We start from the raw sequence: 22,720 nt of genomic DNA, 5'->3' as shown, positions 1-22,720 counted from the left end.
TAAATAAAAATTAGACTTTTAAAAAAATTAAAATATATTTTTAAAATGTTAAAAAAATATTTACAATATTTCCTTAAAAAAAACATCTTCCAAAAACATTTCTTTAAAAAATACTTCCACCGATAACAATTCAGACACACTTGTGATTTAATAGTTAAATATTCTTTCCAACAGGAATTCAACTATCGGTTTGTATTACCACGATACCATCAAACTGCGAAAGACTAATTTTGGATTACCAAAATGCAGAAGAGCTGAAGGAATCATTGATGGTGGACGACCCAGATGTCCACATTATTTGTCAGACACCATATTTGAGTGATGAGGAAATGAAAGAAAAGCAAATAAAAAACAAAAAAGGTGATGCCAAACATGGTCTTATAAGGTGGGAGGAGCGAAAGCAACAAAGGAAACTAGCAGGATTTTTCATTGCTATTCCATACCTCAAAGGACAAATTTTGAATTACCAAAATACAAAAGACTTGAAGGAATCATTGATGGTGGTGGACCCAGATGTCCACATTATTTGCCAAACACCATAATGAGTGATGAGAAAACAAAAGAAAAAGCAAAAAAGGTGATGACAAACACGGTCTTGTAAGGTGGGTGGAGCAAAAGCAACAAAACAAACTAGTAGGATTTTTCATTGCTATTCCATATCTCAAAGGACTAATTTTGAATTACCAAAATATAGAAGACATAAAGGAATCATTGATGGTGGTGGACCAAGATGTTCACATTTGCCAAACACCATAATTGAGTGATGAGAAAATGAAAAAAGAAAAGAAAATGCCAAACATGGTCTTGTAAGGTGGGTGGAGTGAAAGCAACAAAGTAAACTAGCAAGACTTTTCGTTGCTATTCCATACCTCAAAGGATTGATTTTGAATTATCAAAATACAGAATACTTGAAGGAATCATTGATGGTGGTGGACCCCGATGTCCACATTATTTGCCAAACACCATAATTGAGTGATGAGAAAATGAAAAAAAAAAAAAGTTAAGAAAAAACAAAGAAGTGATGCCAAACATGGTGTTGTGAGGTGGGTGGAGCAAAAACAACAAAACAAACTAGTAGGATTTTTTGTTGTTATTCCATATTGAGAAAATAAAGGGCTACTCTAAATAGATAAAAACACCCAAGAAAGGAGGTGAATAGAAGTTAAAAAATTTCTTTTTAAACACAATAAAATTAAACACAAGAAGTACAAATATAAAGAAGTAAGGTTATAGAAAGTAAACTCAAATTTATAGTGGTTCGACACTTCCTTACTTACATCCACTCTCCTCAAGCTTCTAATCGAGTGAGGGTTCCACTTATACTTGAAGTTTCAACCAAACTTCTTATCACTTTTTACACTTGGATTCCAATTCCAATGAAGTCTTACACAATCTCTTCAAGTCTTTACTCACTTGAAGGTTTTAACACTCAATTAACAAGTTTGAATCTCTCAACCTAGCTCAACAATGACTCAAATACAACTCAAGGCTAGGATGAATCACTAAGGTGCACTAAAGAATATGCAAATGAAAATTTAATGCACTAAGAAAATAATGAGAGCTTTTATGGCAATAATAAGTAGGTAAACAAATAAATGCAAGTGTTCTCTTACTCATAAATGAAGTAGAGCTCTCAATTTATAGGTTTCTAACCTCAGGAACTAAAAAGCCAAAAAACAGTCTCGACTGGTCGAGCTGGGGGTTGACTGGTTCACTAGTCGTTGAAACATTAAATGCTTGGCATGTGACCGTTACCCTCGACCAAACCTTAATCGAGAAGACAAATCCATCAACCAGGAAAGAAAGACTACTAGAAGATAGAGAATGTTTTTTACATCTCTTAACTGGACCTCGACATAGAAGGAGTAATCGGTAGACCGGTACCCTAGCTGATTGAGCCGGTTGGCCAGTGTCTCGACTAGTTCACCATTTTTAGTCCGAAAACCTATCTTTTTTTGGTCTTTTTGCTTCTAGCACTTAGGCAAGGACTTTAGATAAAATAATATGTCAATTTTGAAATGTTTTGCCTAAGGTTCATTTGATAGAACTCGGATTTTGATGGAAATGTAACTTTAATGCATAAACCGAGTTTTAAAGATGTATGAAATGATATGAATATCTTAAGTACATTCATGCATTCATCTTACGTATGTTTCCTATGATTAAAAGGTCTTTCATAAGTCTTGATCTTGCATTCATTAGGTCCTTTAATGAATTTCCAAATTAACACCTGAAATTCTTTATAATTCAAATCAATTAGTAACTTAACCATGATTTTTTATCATCAAAACATAATTAGGAAAATCATTAGGCTAACACATACCTTAAAGGACTAATTTTGAATTACCAAAATATAGAAGACTTGAAGGAATCATTAATGGTGGTGGACCAAGATGTCTACATTATTTGCCAGACACCATACTTGAGTGATGTGAAAACGAAAGAAAAGCAAAGGAAAAACAAAAAAAGGTGATGACAAACATGGTCTTGTGAGGTGGGTGGAGCGAAAGCAACAAAACAAACTAGCAGGATTTTTTGTTACTATTCCATACCTCAAATGATTGATTTTGAATTACCAAAATACAGAAGACCTGAAGGAATCATTAACGGTGGATGACCCAGATGTCCACATTATTTGTCAAACACCATAATTGAGTGATGAGAAAATGAAAGAAAAACAAAGCAAAGGAAAAAAAACGTGATGTCAAACATGGTCTTGTAAGGTGGATGGAGTGAAAGCAACAAAGCAAACTAACAAAATTTTTTGTTGCTATTTCATACCTCAAATGACTGATTTTGAATTACCAAAATACAAAAGACCTGAAGGAATCATTGATGGTGGACAACCCAGATGTCCACATTATTTGCCAGACACCATAATTGAGTGATGAGAAAACAAAAGAAAAGCAAAGGAAAAGCAAAAAAGGTGATGTCAAACATTATCTTATAAGGTGGATGGAGCGAAAGCAACAAAGAAAACTAGTAGGATTTTTCATTGCTATTCCATACCTCTAAATCACCATAATAATAATAATAATAATAATAATAATAATAATAATAATAACAATAACACCAAATTTTAAGGTTATTTTTTGTTATAAAAAAATACTAGGAAAATAAAAAAAAATTAAGGAAAATGATTTTTTTCATATTTGATTTCACTATAGAAAATATAAAAGAAAATCAAATATAATTAAAATTAATTTGAAATTTATATATTTTAAAAGTATTTAATCTTTTTATAATTTAGAAAAATAAGTAAAACGAGTTTGAAGAAATGTATAAAAATAATTTATTAAATTTAAATTTATTTCTTATTTTCCTTCATTTTTTCTTTTCTTCTACTTTTTCTCTCTATTTTCTTTCCTTCTCATTTTCCCTCAAATTTTCCAAGAGCCAAACATAGCTTAAAGGTTTAGAATCTTATGCACAAGACTTTCAATTTTTTTTACAATATTATTTTATTAGTTAAGAATTAAAATTTAATGTACCATATCTAACACTAACAAAAAAATTTATAACAACCGGTCTTATCTTTTAAGAATGTATTGTTTAAATGAGATTAAAAATTAAAAATAAATTTTAATTCATTTAACAACTAAATTAAAATGAAATTTATATATATCATAAATTTATACAATTTTGAATCATTTTATATGGAGGATTGAGAATGGAGAGATTGAAGAATTGTTTGGTGACGAGGAGATTGATTGAAGATTTTATAGTCTTAAGGTTCTATGGGATGAATTTTTTTGTAAAGAGTTTAAATTTTTGTAAAAAATAAAATTAGTTTTATGTTATCTTATTTCATGGAAATATAAAGTTTTAATTCAAAGATTATGTTTCAAAAATATTATTTTTAAAATATATTTAGTAAAGATTTATAAAAATTTAAAATAAAATTTAATTAATCTATAAACTAAATTAAAATAATATTTATATATTATTTTTATAGATTTACATGTATAAAATCTTTAAAATGCCTCAACTTAAAATATCCTTACAAAATTTCATTAATCTACTAGCAATCCGCCTATTGTCTCTATATAGAGTCTATTTGCATTAGGATGAATACCATCAGAATAATAATTACGTTCCACATATGACATATCTTAGCTTCCACTTGGAGGTTAAAAATCATTATGAAGATTTGGACAATAATTCAAGTAGGCATCTTTGAAATTTGACTTCCAAATCCCTTTGTCAATATACACCACCCTATGACAATTAAATAAATTAGAAGGAAAAAAAATGTTGAAGGAATGACATAAGAATAATTTATGTATGACTAGATTTAAAGTTTAATTATATGAGGAATCCTTCATTATGAAAATATAAGGAACAATTATATTTAAGGAGTGGATGGGGTTGATAATGACTAAAGGGTACAAATTTTGCATAATTGAACTAAAAAGGTAGAAAAAGTTTGTAGATTGTTGTGGAAGATATAAACCCATTTTGTGAGTCAAAAATGCTCAAAATACCCTTAAGAGTGTTTTAAAAAAAAGGACAATTAAGTACTCATGATAATTAATATATTAAGATTTCAAGAAAAATTAATAATAAATAAAATCTTTTTCTAAATCTATTTAACAGTCATATAGTTTTTATTTTGTTTTATTTTTTCAAGTTGCAGCTATTATCTTAATTTATTTTTCATTTTAAGGTTCAATTATTATTATTCTTTATTTTGATTAATTAAATGAAACTGTATAAGACATGTTTATATTAATTAACTAAAAAGGATAGATTTTTTAGCAATAGGATTAAAATAAATAAAAACAAGGAATTTGATTTTCTTTATGAAATAGATTGGGAAAAGTATATTTCGATACATTCGTATGAAAAAAAAAAATCATAAAATAGGAACTCAAGTTTATAAAATACAAATTTTAAACATCCATCTAAAAATAATTATCATTTCATGCATTTTTTTTGGGTCAAATATATTATATTTGACAATTTAGGTATTATCTTTTAATAATATAGGTACTACCTTCACCTGCATAAAACTTGAATTATTTTTAGATAGTTTATATTATATAATTAGTTAATCCTTTGATATAAATATTAAATAATTAAAAAATATATCTTTTTTTTAAGAATTTTAATTATATTTGGCTTTCTTTTGTATTTTCTATTGTGTAAACCACATATAAGAAAATCATTTTCTTTTACATTTTTTTTCTTTCCTTGATAATTTTCGAGAACCAAACATGACTTGGAGGTTTGGATAATAGGGTATAGATGCCAGAAATACTGGAATGGGTTCAGGTTTTCCATGCTAAAGGTCTTTATTATTATTTGGTAGCACTTTTCCAAAATTGTTCCATTCCCAAAACCACTTAATTTGCTTAAATATTTTTACCTCACGATATCATAACATTATAATGGAATAGATTTTGTTGGTGTTCAAATCATGTCAACTCAATTTCCAAACCATTCGGATTGTCATTTGGTGAAAAATAGAAAGAAATTTTACTTTATTGAAAAGCATTTCATTTTGATTTGAATATGCTGCAATGAAATAGTTACTAAACCATGGGGTAGCAGAAGAAGTAATCGAGAAAATGAAGAAGGATGTTCAAGATTCTTTATGCTGCCATTGGAGGAGAAGAATGCTTACACACAGCTACCAAATAGCATTGAAGGTTATCACAAAGAATTACTCATTTTATCAATTTTTTAGAGTTTTCTTTTCAATATTTTTATGAGTTTTGATAATTTTCAACATTTTAATCCTTACTTGATGGCACTTTGCTCGAGTTTCCACCTTGTATATCAGGGCAATCTTAGATGAGTATTGATCAGAGCTCCAAAAGGTTTCAATTTGCCTATTAAAGTTGATGGCCAAGAACCTTAAGATCAATCCTAACCAGCTCACAAATATATTTGAGAATGGAAGACAACATGTGAGGATGAATTATTTCCCCCTTGTGTGCATGCAAGAAAGGTTGTGGGCATTTATAAACCTATGAGCAATGAGGAGTTTTCAAGACTTCGCCTGAGTAGAGGAAACTTAATGGTAAGAGTACAATAAGTCATATGAAATTGGAGAATTGAAAGAGCATAAGAACCATGTTTTATTAGAAGACCTGTGAAAGTTTAATCAGTCATGGAACTACTAAGAGGGGATGAATTAACAGTTTTCTTAAATTTTGTTCAAAGTTTATGAATTTTATTTTTTATAATTTTTTTTACTTAGATTGAAACTTATTAATCAAGGTAAGATTTCAGTCACATCGAGAAACAAACATTTTATGTGAAAAGCAACTGATAAAATCTTGAGTTTACAGATGTAAAAACCATAAGGCCAAAGACTGTAGAACTCCAACCCCATTGAATCAAGAATAGAAACACAAATTTATCTACTAACCTACACTAATCTCTTATCTACAATGCAACACCGTTATAGTCTTAAGTGACTTGAAAGGATGTGAATCTTTCTCACAAACTTCATAATGAAATTCAAATTAGCTTTGAGAGTTTAAGAGTAATAATGCATAGCTTTTGTGTGCGAGTTTTTAAGTGCTCCCCCAAAAGACATATTTATACCCAAGTGAACTTAAGACTCAATTTAAAGCATGTATTTTACTATAAAAAAAAATTAAATACAAATTTAAGAAACTTCAAGAATTTTGGAAAGATAATTTTAAAAAAAAATTCAAAGAGAGTCAGAAAATGTTTCCTTTTTAAATTCTCAATTTAATTTATTTTCAAATTTCTTAAGAGTTTAAGAAATATTTTCTTTTTAAATTCTCAATTTAAAACTCTCTTTTAAATTAATTTTCAAATTTCTTAAGAGTTTAAGAAATATTTTCTTTTTAAATTCTCAATTTAAAACTCTCTTTTAAATTAATTTTCATGTAAGTCTACTCTATACATTTTACATCGTTATTCTCAATTAACTCAAATGTAACATCCCCGATTGATTTTGCACCAACCTTAAGTCTTCAAAGACAATGATTGAGGCATTTCTTCTCCTATTTTCTCCGATGTAGAAAAAAAAAAAAAAAAACTAGAATAAGGTTAAGGCATTTCTTCTCCTATTTTCTCCGATGAAAAAAAAAAAAAAAAAAAACTAGAATAAGGTCAAAGCTGGTTTATAGCAAAAAGTCTTAATTTGAGTTAGCCTTTTTTTTTTTTCAAATGATATGCAGGTCCATCAAACCTTCAACTCAAATTTTTTATTCAAAGATCACATGTGGATATGTGAACAAGTAAAAGTTGAGTTTTACCTAACATATCATTTTGAAAATTAGGAAATTTAAAAGGTCTTAGATTGTTGAACTCACCACCCTATCTATTCTACAAAACAAGTAGATTAGCAAAGAAAGAAATTGTACCCACGAGTATAGAGTTTTGGGTTAAAACGACCCTTTTGATGGGAAAAATATTAAATTTAACCACTTTGTCAAACTTATGTGTAAAATGGTTCTTTTATTACCACGTAGGAGTCATATCACTAAAATATATACATATTTTTAATTTAAGTTGAAGCCTCAATTACCAATTAAGGCTTCAATTGTCAATTACGATTTTATTTTTTAACCCGAAACCTTACTTGTCAATTGAGGTTTTAACTAAAAAATGAAACCTCAATCACCGACTGAAACTTAATTTTTTAATTGAAGCCTCAATTGATAATTGCGATTTTATTTTTGAACTGAAATCTCAATTGTCAGTTGAGACTTTATTTTTGTGGAAGGATTACGTGACACTCACGTGACTAGAAAAAAGCCATATTGAATATTAGTTTCAAAAGTGGCTTAAAAGATATATATTTATGATCAAAGATGCCATTTTGACCCAAAATCCCATGGGTGCATGAGACTCTAGTTAATCATAGATTTCATAAATAAAAATAAGAGTTAGGATGATTCAACCCCAAAGCATCAAGAATTCTTTAACATAATGTTAGAACATTTTCCAATTTAAATTCGAGAGTTAACTTTATTTGAATATGCTTTTGATTTTTTTTTCTTTTTTTAAAATAAGCTTCAGTGTTTTTTTCATAAAAAAAAAAATAAAAATAGGAGCTTCTATATAGAAAGAAAAATTTTATCCAACAAATATAAGGCTCACCTTATATCCTTATAAAAAATTTAAAATTCAAAATTTTTTAATACCTCAAAATTTTTAATCAATATTTAAAAATCATTATATTTTCAATATGATCCTTTAAAAGTTTAAATTACCTATATTTTTTATTTTCAAAAATACAAAAAAAAGAATGATTTTTTTTTTTTGTTTTTTAATTATTAAGATGAATGAAATAATCGCAAATTTGCAAAAATAACTTCTTCCATGTTTGAATTTGAAAAATAACTCATTTCCAATATAAATACTCTTCAATATTTGGATTATTTTAATATAAATTTTAGAAGAAAGTGTTACTTTGACGGGAAAACATGAAAGACATTTTTATTAAAATTTGATCTTTTTTTAAGGCTAAAATATATGTAGGTTTATATTTACAATTTGAGACCATTTCGTCCTCTTAATCAAATAACTTAAAAAAGAAAAGAGTTAATTCCACAAGTGGGTTTAAAATACTCACAAAATTGCAAAATATATCTATATATATATATATATATATATATATATTACCCTTACTTAATCAATTCGTGTGTTGAGCACATGACACTTCCGTTCATTAAAGCTAACACCGTTAAATAACAAATGTACATTGTAGCTATTTAAGAAGTATGAAGGGCACATTGCTTAATTTTAGTACATGGTGAGAAACTTGTTGAACAAGTTATGTGTAAAGTTTTATGGTTCATGTATGATAGGAAATATAGATCTACTACAACACTGGATTTGCAATTTGGGTTAATATTTAAAGAAAAGACAATAAGACAAAAAGAATTAAACTTTTGGTGGAAAACAATAAAGAAAGGACTACATGGAAAAAGGGAAGAGATCATTATAAAGGAAGATTATTGAATAGAAATAATTCCAAGAACATAAGGCAAGACATAGAGTATCACTACTACTATCACAAAAAGGGCTATATCATAAAATTTATGAAATTTTGAAAAAGACCTAAAAAATGAAGACAAAAAAAAAAAAAAAAATCAAAGAAGCCTACAAGTGTAACTAGTGTTCTTAAAGTTAAGAAATGAAGGTAATAAATCAAAAGCAGATTTGTTAATAGTTTTTAAAATGCTTGAATTACAAATTGTCTACTTGTACCATACGAGCCCTTGTAAAAACTGGTTTGACATGTAAATTGTTTGTAAAATCATTTTAATGGGCAATGATGCACCAAGTTGCTCTATGAGAAGCGTAGGGGTTTGCGAAACCATCGCTTGTCGTGGCATACATCGTTGGGGAATGACGGATGAGGGCATCCATGGGAAGCCAATGTCTACCCTCACTCCACACCCCTCTAGTACAAGGCTCTGGGAGGGAGAGAGGCAACAAGTGTGTGACACTAAGGTAAATATGCCCAACCTTATGGCTTTGGGAGCAACGTGCGTTTAAAGACTTGATAATTCACAAAATTCTACAATTCATACCAAGTATTGCATTTAACGACGTTCTTTATCAATGAGAGAGCCTAGATATCCATTGTCAAGAATTATTTATGTATGAAAACAACAACACCTAACCGACATGCCCAAGATCAAGGCAACTAGAAGCTCAAGTTACTTAGTGCGTTTTGTGCCGAAGTTTGTTGTTTACTCAAGAGGGCTTTGTGAATATTTGTAATAAAGGGATAATACAGAGTGAGCCGTAATTTAGCATCTTACACGCTCAGTTTCTTCCATTGGTGGCATATATTATTTTGTTTGTCATTGATGATTATTTAATAAAACTATGAGAGTATTTCATGAAATATAAATAAGAGGTTTTTGGGATATTTAATCGATGGTAAACAAAAGATGAAAACTAAGTAGGGAGGAAGATAAAATATTTTAGATTTGATAGTGGACTTGAGCATTAGAACAAAAAGTTCACAAAGTATTGTGAGAATTCTTATAGTACTTAACATTTCACATGTATAGAAATTACAAAGCAAAATGGAGTGGTTGAAAAATGAATAGAACACCATTGGAATGACTAGGTGGCTAAGATTAACCATTCGGTTACTTAAGAATTTAAGGGTTAAAGCTATCAACATAACTTATCATGTAATTACTTAGTTGTCAAGTTTTACAATTATTTTCAATATTCCAAAAGAAGTGTCAAGTAAATCAATTGACTTTTCATCTATTGAAATATTTGATTGTTGCACTTATCTTCATATATAGGTGAAAAAAAAATTCAATCCAAAATAAAAAAAAGGTATATATTCCTTGGGTTTGAAAAAAGGATTAATTAAAGACTGTAGATTTGGGGATCCAACAATTAAAGGAAAAAAAAAAGTGGTGAGTAGAGATGTATTCGATGAAAAACATATGTTAAAGAAAGATCAAGGACAAATGAAATTGTTATTGAAAAAAAATTCAACTACATGACCAATCATCGAGATGAAATTTGAGGAAAATGTCGTTAAATACGGAAATGAAATCCCTCCTAATCGATGTCCCTATTGGAACTTTATATGGGCATCTTTCTCTATTGCTCTAAAGAATCATCGGATTGGGTAAGGACATCAATTTGAAGATTTTTATTTTTTTTCATTATTTATTGGAATAGGAGATCTTTAAATTTTTTTGGGGCACAATTAGGAGGGATGATAGTTATCAATGTCTTGGTGCTATGTCAAATGAGAATCCAATGCACATGTTGACTAAAGTTGTTCTTAAGGATAAGTTCAAGCATTAGTTGAATGTCATTAATTTTTCATTTTGTAGAACATGGAAGGTCAATTTTATTGAAGAGCTAGGTTAGTCAACTTCTATTAGGACTTCTATTGATTCTTGATTTGACTAGAGGGGCTCCTAGCAGTAAACTTGTATGGAGGGGCCCTATGGAGACGCAAGAGATGCAAGAGCTGCCAATCGGATCGACCAATAAATGATAGGCCCATACAGAAATGTCCCTAAAATAGGGGATTGGTTGATTGGAAAGCTTAGGCAGAGTATAAAGGAGAACAATTTAGCATTTTGGGAAAAGCACATATGAAGATGTTTACAAGTTTGGAAAATTGAGTTAAAGAAGAGATGGTCTAAAAATGTTTCAAATTTCAATTTTATGTTTTTCTAAGTTTGATATATCCTGTTTGGATATTTGGGAAGTCTTCTCTTGTTACATAAGATAGTCCTATGATGAGATTTGTTATGAAAATAGGTTCTTCATCGTGTGAAATATTCCTATGAAATTAAGAAGGAATATAGGAAGAGTTTTGATTGAAATTATGAATCTTTTTTTATGTAATTAGAACTAAAATATGAGAGTTTTAAAATTGTAATTACACCTTTGAATATAAATAATTGATAATAGTGAATTAATTTACCTTCTCCCTCTAGATGTAGGTAAATGCTAAATTATGTTAAATCTTGTATTCTCATATGATTTTTTTTTTCATTTATTTTTCATTTTCTTGCCCATTTCTAACTTGCTAGTTGCTACTACATAATAACAGGTGGTATCAGGCTTTTTGTGTTTGCACAACAAATGGTCTCAGTTTTTCTAGCACCACAAAAATGATATTTTACTTAATTGCTCCTCAGTGGAAAAGTTGGAAAGAAAAATTAAATCATCGACTATACATTTTTTTTTTTTCAAAACTTTTCTTGTCTTTGGCAAGAAAATTAGTATATGAAGTATAAAAGAATTAGAAAATATTCAAATTTTAAATGATTTTTATTATACTTTGTCCACTTCCTATTTCATATATCAAATTACAATAGAATTTAAAATTCTTTTATATGTTTTTTCTCCCTTTGCTACCACATAAATGCAAAGACATTATGTGAGTTAAATACCTTAAAAGAAAAAGAAATTAAAATGTGATAGAAAACAAAAGTAACCTCTTTAAATTCAAGGAAACAAAACACTAAACTTTTTCATGTATCTTATTCCATTTATAAATGCAACATGACAAAAATAGACAAAAATATAAATGGGAGCCCTTCAGGTCCTTTATTTTATATTTTATTAACTTCAACCAATTCTATTTCTATAGCACAACCGATGTTATAAAGTTCAATGAGTATATAATATATAAAGATACTAATCAATACGAATTATTCTTTCCTTCAAATGGCTACTTGTATTAAAAATTAAATGTAATTCCTCCTAAACAATAAAATATGTTGACACGATTTCAATGAATATACAGTACATAAAGATATGACCAATTAGTACGAATTATTCTTTCTTTTAAATAGCTACTTGTACTAAAATATAAGTAAACGTAATTCCTCCTAGATAATAAAATATGTTGACACGAGGAGGAATATATTTACTAATTATATCATTTGCAATAGCCTCAATCTAGCGACGTTCTTCGAACCAACCATAGACTTTATTGAGATAGGTTAACCAAGGGAGCTCCCACTCTCATAACTCGTATATGAAAATTTCATCTTGTACAACTCAAATAGAAACCCATAAATACTGGTTGAAACCAAAATGTAATAAAAAATAAAAAAAAACATATTTCAATGGATCCAATTAGTATTTTTCCGATCTCACAAACAAATTTTTCTTCATTTTGTTTTTTTTTCATTAATCTTTGTAAGTAAATTATATTTTAATTTAACAAAGCACTAAACTTTAATTTTCATGCAGGATCAACTAGCTTTTCATAATAAAATTTATCAATATAGCTGAGCAGAGATTTGATGTAATAATACCATACAAAATTCAAGTAAAATTAAATTAATCAAATAGGACACTATGGTTATATTTGGATACATATTCTATTTTTTATTTTTAAAATTAAAATTTTGATATAAAATATGACAACCCTTTGTATAAAAAATAAAAATTTATCCTATAATCTTAAAACTACTTTTCAATATTTAAAAAAAAGAAAAAAAGAGGACGTGTCCTAAAATTTTAAACAAATTTAAAAATATTTTTAAATACCCAAGATATCCACTTTTTTCTTTTTTTAATAAAAATTCCTATATTTTAATAAAACTCTATTTTAAAAAATGAAAAATAAAAAATGTATCCAAACATAAGCTAAATTGTTAGATTTTATTGTGAGATTTCTTAGATTCTACAATTCATAGTGAAATGAAGATGAGAGATAACCGACTGAACTATGAAAAAAAAAAAATTAACATTGATGAGATTCAAAAATGCTAGTTAATGAAAGAGTTTCTCCGCCAGGATGACTAAGAAAAATGCTGAAATATGTGTCATGCCCAAAGCAATGTTACAATGAAGAATAGAATGAGAGCTAACCCGAAACAAAATCCGACAATCGCCATGAAAGCCTGGATGCAGAGGAAATGTAACTAGAGACATGTAAGGAATCATTAAGCAAGTGAGAACAATATCAAAATCTCATGTACGACTTACCTTTCCCTGAGATTCAAACTTGAATTTTACTGTAAACCATGACAATCCTCTATCTACAATAGGAGCAAGTGCAAGGGCCCTGCATGAGAAGCACCTCTACAAAAATCACAGAAAACCCAAAGGAAAAAAAAAAAGATTAAATAAATAGAAACTAGTCTACCAGAAACCAGGAGGCTGCAACAAATAATCTCCAAATGTCAGATTTAATATTTATTTACGAATGCCGCTAAAAGGCCTTTTCATCAGAGAAATCTAAAATAAAAAAGTATAAGGAGCCATTTGGATTACAGAGGTCAAAGATTGGGTTGGATAGGAGCAAGTTTAACCTCTCAGTAAAAATGAAAATGCAAGGCCCATCATCAACGCTAGGTTCAAAAATTGACACCATTTCTTGAAGACTTTCTTTTTTCATTCTTCAATTGTCATTTTGATTCAAAGAAGCGGCAGCATGATAGACTAAACAATCATCATAAACCCAGTTGCAAGTTATAAGGATAAGAAAGAAAATGAACAAAAAACATATATGAGAGAACTGATAGGCCAAAAAAATCATTGTTGAAGGAATCGAGCATAAATCTCTGAACAAAATTTAGCTGAAATTCACTGATTTTGGGTTATTTTGTGATAAGAGCATTGCAATATCCCAATAAACTGTTACGCTAACTAAAGATTTAAAACAGAATTTAGCTGCTTACCCTCCAGCTCTGACAAGTTTAGTGACCTGGCTGCCTGCCCACACCATAGCCATGATTTTGACAAATCTGCCAATTGGATTCCATATGTCAAGATATTTTGAAAAACTTGTGCAAAAAGAAACTTTTTGGAATAAGTTTTTACCTTTCAACTGCCGCCAAATAACCCATCCTTCCTGGTGCTGGAGCAATATAAAACCTAGAAGCAGCATAGTGAATTCAGAGTTATACTGGTTATTTGAAATCTACTCTGAACACCTATGATAGAGACTGCAGGATGTGGTAAAACACTAAGGCATATTTCAAACTACATTATAAGGTATTTGATTAGAAAATTAAATAAATAAATAAATAAAATAACATAACATAAAATACAAAAAAGAAAAAAAAAATTAACAAACTGAATTTGTCCATATGCAACAATATGCAATTGTTAGCCATGAATCCCAGTTATGTCGGTTTCCAGTATTAATAATTAAGCATGATGTTTATGAACTAGACCAGCATTCTAATAACTCTAGATTGAAGGGCATGGATGTCACATTTGTATTCCATCATGTGCAACTAACATCACATTGAAATAATATCCACTAAAGCAAGTTAAGACCCAGTATATCAGATTAAAATTTTCTACCATGAATATAAGCTTGATAAAAATGAAGATGGAAATGCAATACTTCTTTATATGACATAATGAAGGGAACCAAATACAAGGACTCCCCATTCCAGATGCAGAAAGCCAAGTTACAACCTTTGCCAAATAAAGAGATCCACCATAAATTCATTTTTAGACATGCTATAGTTGAATATGCCATCAATAAGTGATCAAAAGCCAATTCAGATGGGAATAACAGCCACAATGTTGGGAAGGTCAATAACAAAAGCATTGACTTGAATGTTGGCAGTGTCATTTACACTGGCCATAAGAACCAGAGGTAATGCATACAGTTGGTAAGGTAGTGAGAAGGGGATGAGAAATTGAAAATTCTTGAATTTAATTGTTTCATGCAATTCCGTTTTCCAATACTCTATACGATAATATACATTGTACAGCACAAGAATAGGGTTGTTTTAAAATTTTGAACAAATAAAAATTTCATATCAATATCTAATATTTAATAAAAAAGAATGAAACAAGAGTAAGTACATTCTCTTCTCCTTAACATGGTATTAAAGCAGTCTCCAAATTCTTAACTCCTAGTTGCAAACTTGATTTGCACTGGAAGTTGCAGTTTGCTCATTTTGTTATTCAAGTAAGTTACTTCAATCTATCATAGTTTAAATGACTTGGGATGGTAGTTGTCATGGGCACGAATTTTCCCACAAATTTTTCGCATTCACGCAGCGCTTAGAAGCCCTCTAAGCCAACATACTCAAACCCACATGAGATTGCAATCAAGAAAAAACTCACAAAGACACACAAGGCTATGGAGCTCAATCCCTAACTTGTATTTTATTTCTTCTCTAAATAACAATACAAGACATAGCTTAACAAGACTTCCACAATCTCTTTGGTGAGTTCATGCTCTCTCTCAAGCTATGTTTTAAGAAAGTTCCCCCTCTCAATATACCTCTGTATATTCTCTATGATCTCCAGATTGCACGATAATTCAAAGGGCACTCCAGTCCTCCTTTTATAGGTGTGACACCAACCACTCCCTATTTGATAAGGAGCAAGGAATCCTAGTTCTACTCAAACTACAATTAAAATAAGAATCTAAACTCTTATTCAAACTCAAATTACAATAACAATTTGAATTCAACTCTGAACTTTCAAATGTCTTCGGCCCATTCCTCATTCATTTGAAACTCCTTGTATCAGGCCACATATCAGCCCTTCAATTCCCTGGTTTGTGGTGCAATACATCTTCCTTAAGCTTGTCCCAATGCCAAGACATCTTTGTTGTGTTCTGCCTGAAGTCTACCCACTCTTGTGCCTTGAGTCAGTCCATTCATGCATTTGAATCAGCTGATGCATCTGATCAGCTTGCTATAGCGTCTCTAGGCAGCCTACTACATGTGTCTCTATGCAACTAGTGTGCATGCCAAGCCCTCTCTTAGCCTACAGATCTAGCAATTTTCCTTGGTGCCAATCTTTCCTTTGGCTGTAACCCCTTGTTGTTCCTTGAGCGTGTCAGTCATGCTCATATGTGTTCCCGCATCTGGATCACATCCATGCTGAGGCAACCTGCCCAAGTTTGCTCTGCCTAGCTGTTGTTATGGCATCATGCCATGCCCAAGCCCTCTTCTTGGTGCAGCAACGAGTCATGGCATTGCACCCATGACTCCTCATCTCTATGCACAAGGCATTGTGCCTTTGTGCTAAGCATTAGGCATCACATCTGAGTCGGCTTCCCTTATCTCTATGCACAAGGCATTGTGCCCTTGTGCCAAGCCACCTCATTGCACAAGGCATTTCCCCCTCATGCTACCATCGGGAAGGGAAGACTGCATAGCACCCCATGTCGTTGCAACCTTGAGTTGCACACCATCACATGTCATGGAGCCCATATATGGTTGCTAGCAAGGCTTGCCCATGTGCCTTGCTCATGTTTGAGGACTTGCACCAAAGCCCCTAAGTGTGGCCATGCCCATGCCACCTCGTCTCCCTTGAGTCACCCCCACCCTCACCCCCCTTAAAAGAGCATTTTAAGCCCTTTTAATTAATTCAAGAAAATCTAGAAAATTCCGCTTCCACTTGGAGTCTCCCTTTTGAAGGTTCCTATAAATCTTTTATCTCTAAGCAAATTAACCAAGTCACTTAATTGTTTTGCAACATTCCTTCCCTTCCCTTAGTGTATTTCAAGATCTCTTAATGAACAAGACAATTGGTGGAGGGCATGAAGTAAATGGAATTTATCACCATATTGGCCCACCTCTTACTCCAATTGCTCTACGTACTTCCATTTCTTCTATGTAGTGGCACACCTTTCACTTCGCATCTTTAGCATATGGGACTTCTAGTTATATTGGACTCCAAGTTAAAGCACCAAGTTTGTGAGTCAAGCAAATAGCATCACCATAGTGTTGTTCTAGTCCTTTTTGTTCTATAATCAATAAGAGGAGTACTAGTCCTTTTCATCTTGTTCATTTAGACATTTACAGTTTATGTAGTGTTGTTCCTAATGTTGAACTAAACTTTTTTATTGCTATTTTATTAATTAGATCAATGAAAATGGTATGAGCATAAAGAGGCTGAATAATAGGTACTAATCTCTTAAAAAAACCTATCTTGTAGAAACATCATCAGGTGACTATGCACAAGTAAATGGTCTGAAAAGGCGTGAGAAAAACATTCATTTTTGTGCAACAACCAAGTATTTGCATCTTAATCAACCAAAGAATAAATGGCTGAAGACAATAAATGACTGAACAAAAAGAAAATCATAAGTTTTAGGCCAGACACTTTTTTCATCAATTATATACAACAACAATAAATCAAATAGTCCAAAATTTCAAAAGAATAATGCTCAGCAGCTATGCATACTCACAAGTCACAAATACCTCATCCTTGACTAATTTACATGAATGAATTATTTACTTACCATACCAAGAGAAACGTTGTAAGATAGTATGCAGTATTCAGGAGTCCATAGGATAATATTCCAGAAATTCCATATCTCTTCAGTTTCTTTAGAAGACTGAAAGGTTAAGCAAGAATGAGCTCTCAATGTAAGTAGACATGCATTTCAGCGTACAAAGGGCAAAAGGATTGAGGTATCACTTCTTACAGATTGTTTGCATGAAATTCAGTAGTAGAAGAGAAATTAAAATGATTGGGACAAGATCACTCATCCAAACAATAGTTTATTTACATAGAAAAGGTCTAAAGCATAATCATGCAGTAGACAAAATGAATCTTTTGTGTCATGTTCCAATAATGTTAACAAACTACATTAAATTTGTAAGGTTACATAGAAAAAGAAAGAAAAGACATTGTTACAATAGTTTGGTTGTTACACTGCTAGCACCCAGACTACGACCAAATCCTTGCATTGAAATTGAATTTCAAACTCCCAATGTGAAAAAGGAAGATACAAAAAAGAAAAGAAAAACAGGAGGAAAAAAAAAAAAAGAGGGAAAGAAAAGAAACATGGGATTTCCATGTATAATACATACATATTATATCTATAGATAAATGCATGCATGTGCATATGTCATAGAGGCTGGTCAAACACATTTCAAGAAGTTTGACAACTTGCTTTGGAATGACAAACACGTGGATCAATAAATGGCTTGTCTCCATTATTGAGAAATTGCAGGTAAATTTCATCCACTACAGGCATGGGGTGGCTGGACAAAGTTATGCCATTTGGTGGGATGTAGTGGACTTAAGACAGAAAATTCTCAATCATTCTTCTGTCCCTTGTGCAGTGTTGAAGCTGACAATATTATTGAGCATACAAGGAATGTGATGTAAAACATCATTGAGGAGCCATGAGCTGCGAATGCAGGGAGAAATTAAGTTACAATTAAGTTTTGGTGAGGGATTTTCAGATGCAGATCATATGGCAAATTAACTTCAGAGAATTGCATGTTTTTATTCATTTCCATACACATTGAATAATCATATTTAAAATCCCTCATTCACTTGTTTCGCTTCCATTAGTGCTCCTTCCACATGTGTATTAGCAGCACAGACCTCATGATAGTTTTGTAAAGGTAAGACAATAAAATTGAAAAATACAGCTAAAGCCTAAAATATTGGCTCATAAAAAGAGAAACCATCCAAGTTCTATCTTAAATGACTCTACAAGTTCTAAACAGGGAGACAAGGACTTCAACCTGGTCCATCAATGCATATAAATGGGTAAACATTCCAACAACCATTACGTTAGAAGTACACTAAAAGAAAATTATTAAACAATGTTGTTTCCAAAAAAATTCCATGTTAAAGAATAGAAGAACATACCGCTATAAATGAAATTCATTCAAAACAGTTCAAACAGTAAAGTTAAGAATTGTGACTGCATATTTTTTTTTAAAAAGAAACAAGAATTGTGACTGCATATCACCACACTTGTTTTATTTATAATCCACACAATGTATTCTTCCCTAGCATGTTATCCCATTAAGTAACCTCCAGATAAAATTCCCTTTCTGACTCTGTCAATCAGTCAAAAAATTTGATGTAAAATGTAAAATACATGGGTACACAAAAACAACTATATAAACTGCCATCCCATTATTAATAAATCAGTAGGTCTATAACATAGACTAATAGCATTGTAAGGCAAGTAGGAAGTACTCTTTTGATGTGTGCAGTTCTCCTTCACCATTTTCGCCCTTTGCACTTGAGTCTATAAAAATATGTATAAGTAGATTTTTAGAAATATCAAGTTTATCAAATGTAAAATATGGTATCACAGAAAGCTACACCATTTTTCTAGTTATCATTTGAAAGATATTGATACCTTCATGGTTGGCAGAGTAGTCATGACCATTTGACATGCCAGAAGCCTAACCTACAACAAAGGCAATGTTGAAAAAGCAATATTCAAAATTCAATGAAAAAAACAGAAGACAAACAAATGAACAAATAGCAAATCATCACACTCAATTGTTTTCCAAAAATGAAAAACCAAATGAAAGGAACAAGGAATATATTGAGAAAAAAACCTATGATCAATGGATATGCAGTTGCATTCTAGCACATATAGAGGATCAAACAAGTAACTAATCTAGACATAGCTGCAACAAATTTGTGTATCTCTGAATGCGTGTCTGCTTTTTGTGGGGGGATATTTATTATGACATGTTCTTAGTGCAGACAAACCATCTGCATTTACTTGAGGATTAGGTGAACATACTTTCCATTTAAAATGAGGCCTTGAACATCAAGCCTCGGTGAGTTTTCAAATAAGGAAAATGTAATAGCTTTACAATGAGTCCCATAGCAAGAAGGCATATAATTCCATTCATCAGCATACCAGAATATAGAATAGTGTGGACATGTGGACACATGCCAGAATTAGCATTGGACACACTAACATGCCAGTCATGCATAGAAAGAATTTCCAAAGATATTAAAGTAAAACACTGGTAGTAAGCAAATTAGACCCTGAAAAACATGCAAGTATAGGCCAAGATCAAATCTTAATTTTAATTTCCAGAAAAATAAATAAATTATATCAACCAATAGAAATGGTATCACCAGCAATTAACACCAAAGCACACCAACATATCGGAATGCATAACACGTGTACCCATCTCCAATCAGCATTACACCTGTACAAGTTAGCCTGTAGCAGGTCATAATAGGTTCAGACTATAAAACCTTCCAAATCTTCCTTTGCAGGGCTTAGAAACCATTTTCTAAGTAATTTGCAGTTTTAAAAGCCTGTGACAAAATTTTGGATGAAGAGCTTGAACTATATACTCACAAACCCACTCCAAAATTTCCTTAAGGTAATACACATTTTTTGAAGTCCTTTCCAATGTCTTCTCTTATTTGAGTTAGAAAAGCCAATGTTTTTATGAATTGACTACTACGGCTGTTGAGGTTTGAGGTGTATAACTAATTTCTTAATATATCATAATTTACATCAGTCATTAGAAATTAAGGTTCCATCCTTTTACACTAAGAAAATCCTGAGAGCAATTAAAAAATACCTTCTTTTATATTATTAAATTTAAGTTTCCTTTAGGTCTTTGAGTCTAATAGAAATTAGTGTAAAAGGAATTTTAATTTTCTTACACTAAGAAAATAAAAATAATAGGCAAAATAATTTTCACATTTTGGAACTTTATAGGTAATGCTTATTAAAATAAAGCAACAAAGTTTGTCATTTGCCATTGAATGAACCAATTGTGGAAAACTATGCAAAAAATTTTATTAGTATGGAATTTTTTTTTTTCTGCCAATATATAGAATTCAATTTCAAACCTGCCCCTCCCAACCCACCACTTGCTGCTTGAGGCAAGCTTAGAGGCAGAAAAATATTTGCAATTCTACGTATGGATAAAAATTATTTCTTAGATTTTATGCCAATTCCATATTTATAGGTATCAATTTATTATTCTACTGTTGTCAGAAGCTTCAATTTTGGGCGTCCTCATGGCTATGCCACCCTTAAATGAGAACAACTTTGGTCTTCTGTTTTTCTTTTTGAGCTCTTCAAATTTTTGCAAGTTACTTCTATCCAGGTTCTAGGAAACACCCATTTTTTTAAATCTCCAATAATTTAGGGTTCTGTGGCTGAGGGAATAGACTTATTTTTGGTTGAAGCACACAAAATTCTTGGCTATTTTTTTTTTTTTTTTGGCATCAGGTCCTTTTAGGTTGATTTTTCTACTTATTTTTCACCCACCAATTAACATTGCCCTAACTCTATTATCTACCCGAGCAAATGTTTATGAACTAGCAAATCATACTAAAATTTCTTACTAGTTGACATGTGCATCATCTCAGCATGTCATTCCAACACCAAACTACAACCATAATCTCACTAACATCCTAACTGCCTCAATGAGTATGGATTACAGAAATACAATTAAAATATACTTCCCTATTTAATTTCATAATTTTTATAATAATATTTCGGCAATATTTCCACATAGTAGCTTATGTGGGAACCCTAGGAATGCTGGGATTGAAACCCTGGATTGAAACAAGAGGATTGTGAGAGAGAATTGGAAATTGAAGAAACAAACACAAAAAATAAATCCAAGAAATAAAAAAGAAGCGTAAAAATGAAATAGAGAAGAGTGTGTATGACGCACCTGATGATGTGAAAGCAGCTTCAGCTGGTGAAGGCAAACTTTCGACGGGAGAGACATGAGCATACCGGCCTCCGACAACAATCCCTCCAAAATATTCTTTCTATACCATTTATTATTATTATTATTATTTTCAGGTTATTTGAAGTGTAATGTCTAGCTATACCATTTATTATTGTTATTATTTTCAGGTTATTGAAGTGTAATGTCCACCATGAAGCCCTTAGAACTCTCCATGGACCCTAAATCTCGGGATGCTAATCACCCTATAATAACCAGCATAGAGTATATTCAAAGTATCATTAATGACAAATTTTGAACTTAGGACCATATGTCATTTACAGAGACCACACTTCTTAATGTTCATCCTTAGCGACATACTCATATATACCAAATTACCCGATAATATGCTTTTCCTATTTTCTCATTTTTAGAAAAAAAAAAAAAAAGAATAACTTCTATTTTTAAAAATTTAATTTTTTTTTATAAGTAAATTTTTGTTCTCATTAGGACATGTGGAACCTCCCACAAGTCCTCTTGAATCCTTTACCACTTGAGTCATGCCTTAATGGCTTGTTTTTTTAAAAAATAATAACAACTTTTATATAAAAAAATACTTATAAAAAATATATACATGTCATTAAAAGTCTAAAAAAATATAACTTTGTTAATAATTTTTAAAATAATTTAATGTGTTAATTGTTCTTAAAAACTATAAATAACCTAGAAAAGAATAGTATGTTTGACCAAATTGTTATATGGTTTTAAATAGTCACCTTAACAATGTTACAAGTGAGTTGATTAATTTATGGTAGAGAAGAATTACAATAGAATTCAATTAGTTATCGCATTTGAAGTCTTTGATTATTTGTTGAATAATA

General features: G+C 30.8%; 1 protein-coding gene and 1 pseudogene across 2 annotated transcripts; both read right to left on the bottom strand.

Moving 5' to 3' along the window:
- Positions 1–9,434: 9,434 nt before the first annotated feature.
- Positions 9,435–9,588, bottom strand: LOC132254997 (5.8S ribosomal RNA; annotated as a pseudogene).
- A 3,574-nt stretch (positions 9,589–13,162) lies between these two features.
- LOC100263253 (uncharacterized) lies at positions 13,163–21,970 on the bottom strand. Of its 2 annotated transcripts, none has more exons than XM_010647121.3 (8): positions 21,843–21,970; positions 19,535–19,585; positions 19,369–19,420; positions 17,666–17,761; positions 14,266–14,319; positions 14,124–14,189; positions 13,429–13,507; positions 13,163–13,343 (listed from the first exon to the last, which is right to left on the bottom strand). In XM_010647121.3, exons 2-8 carry the CDS (start codon positions 19,569–19,571, stop codon positions 13,266–13,268), a joined length of 462 nt encoding a protein of 153 aa, XP_010645423.1. In that variant the 5' UTR covers positions 19,572–19,585; positions 21,843–21,970; the 3' UTR covers positions 13,163–13,265. The 2 variants fall into 2 exon arrangements, with proteins under 2 accessions (XP_010645423.1, XP_010645422.1); XM_010647120.3 differs by having other exon boundaries at positions 19,535–19,580; positions 21,843–21,958.
- Positions 21,971–22,720: the final 750 nt, after the last annotated feature.

The sequence above is a fragment of the Vitis vinifera genome, chromosome 13 (assembly GCF_030704535.1).
Source record: "Vitis vinifera cultivar Pinot Noir 40024 chromosome 13, ASM3070453v1".
In the NCBI taxonomy this organism is placed as follows: domain Eukaryota; kingdom Viridiplantae; phylum Streptophyta; class Magnoliopsida; order Vitales; family Vitaceae; genus Vitis; species Vitis vinifera.
The sequence above is the reverse complement of the archived record's forward strand: the minus strand, read 5'-3'. Positions and strand labels throughout refer to the sequence as shown.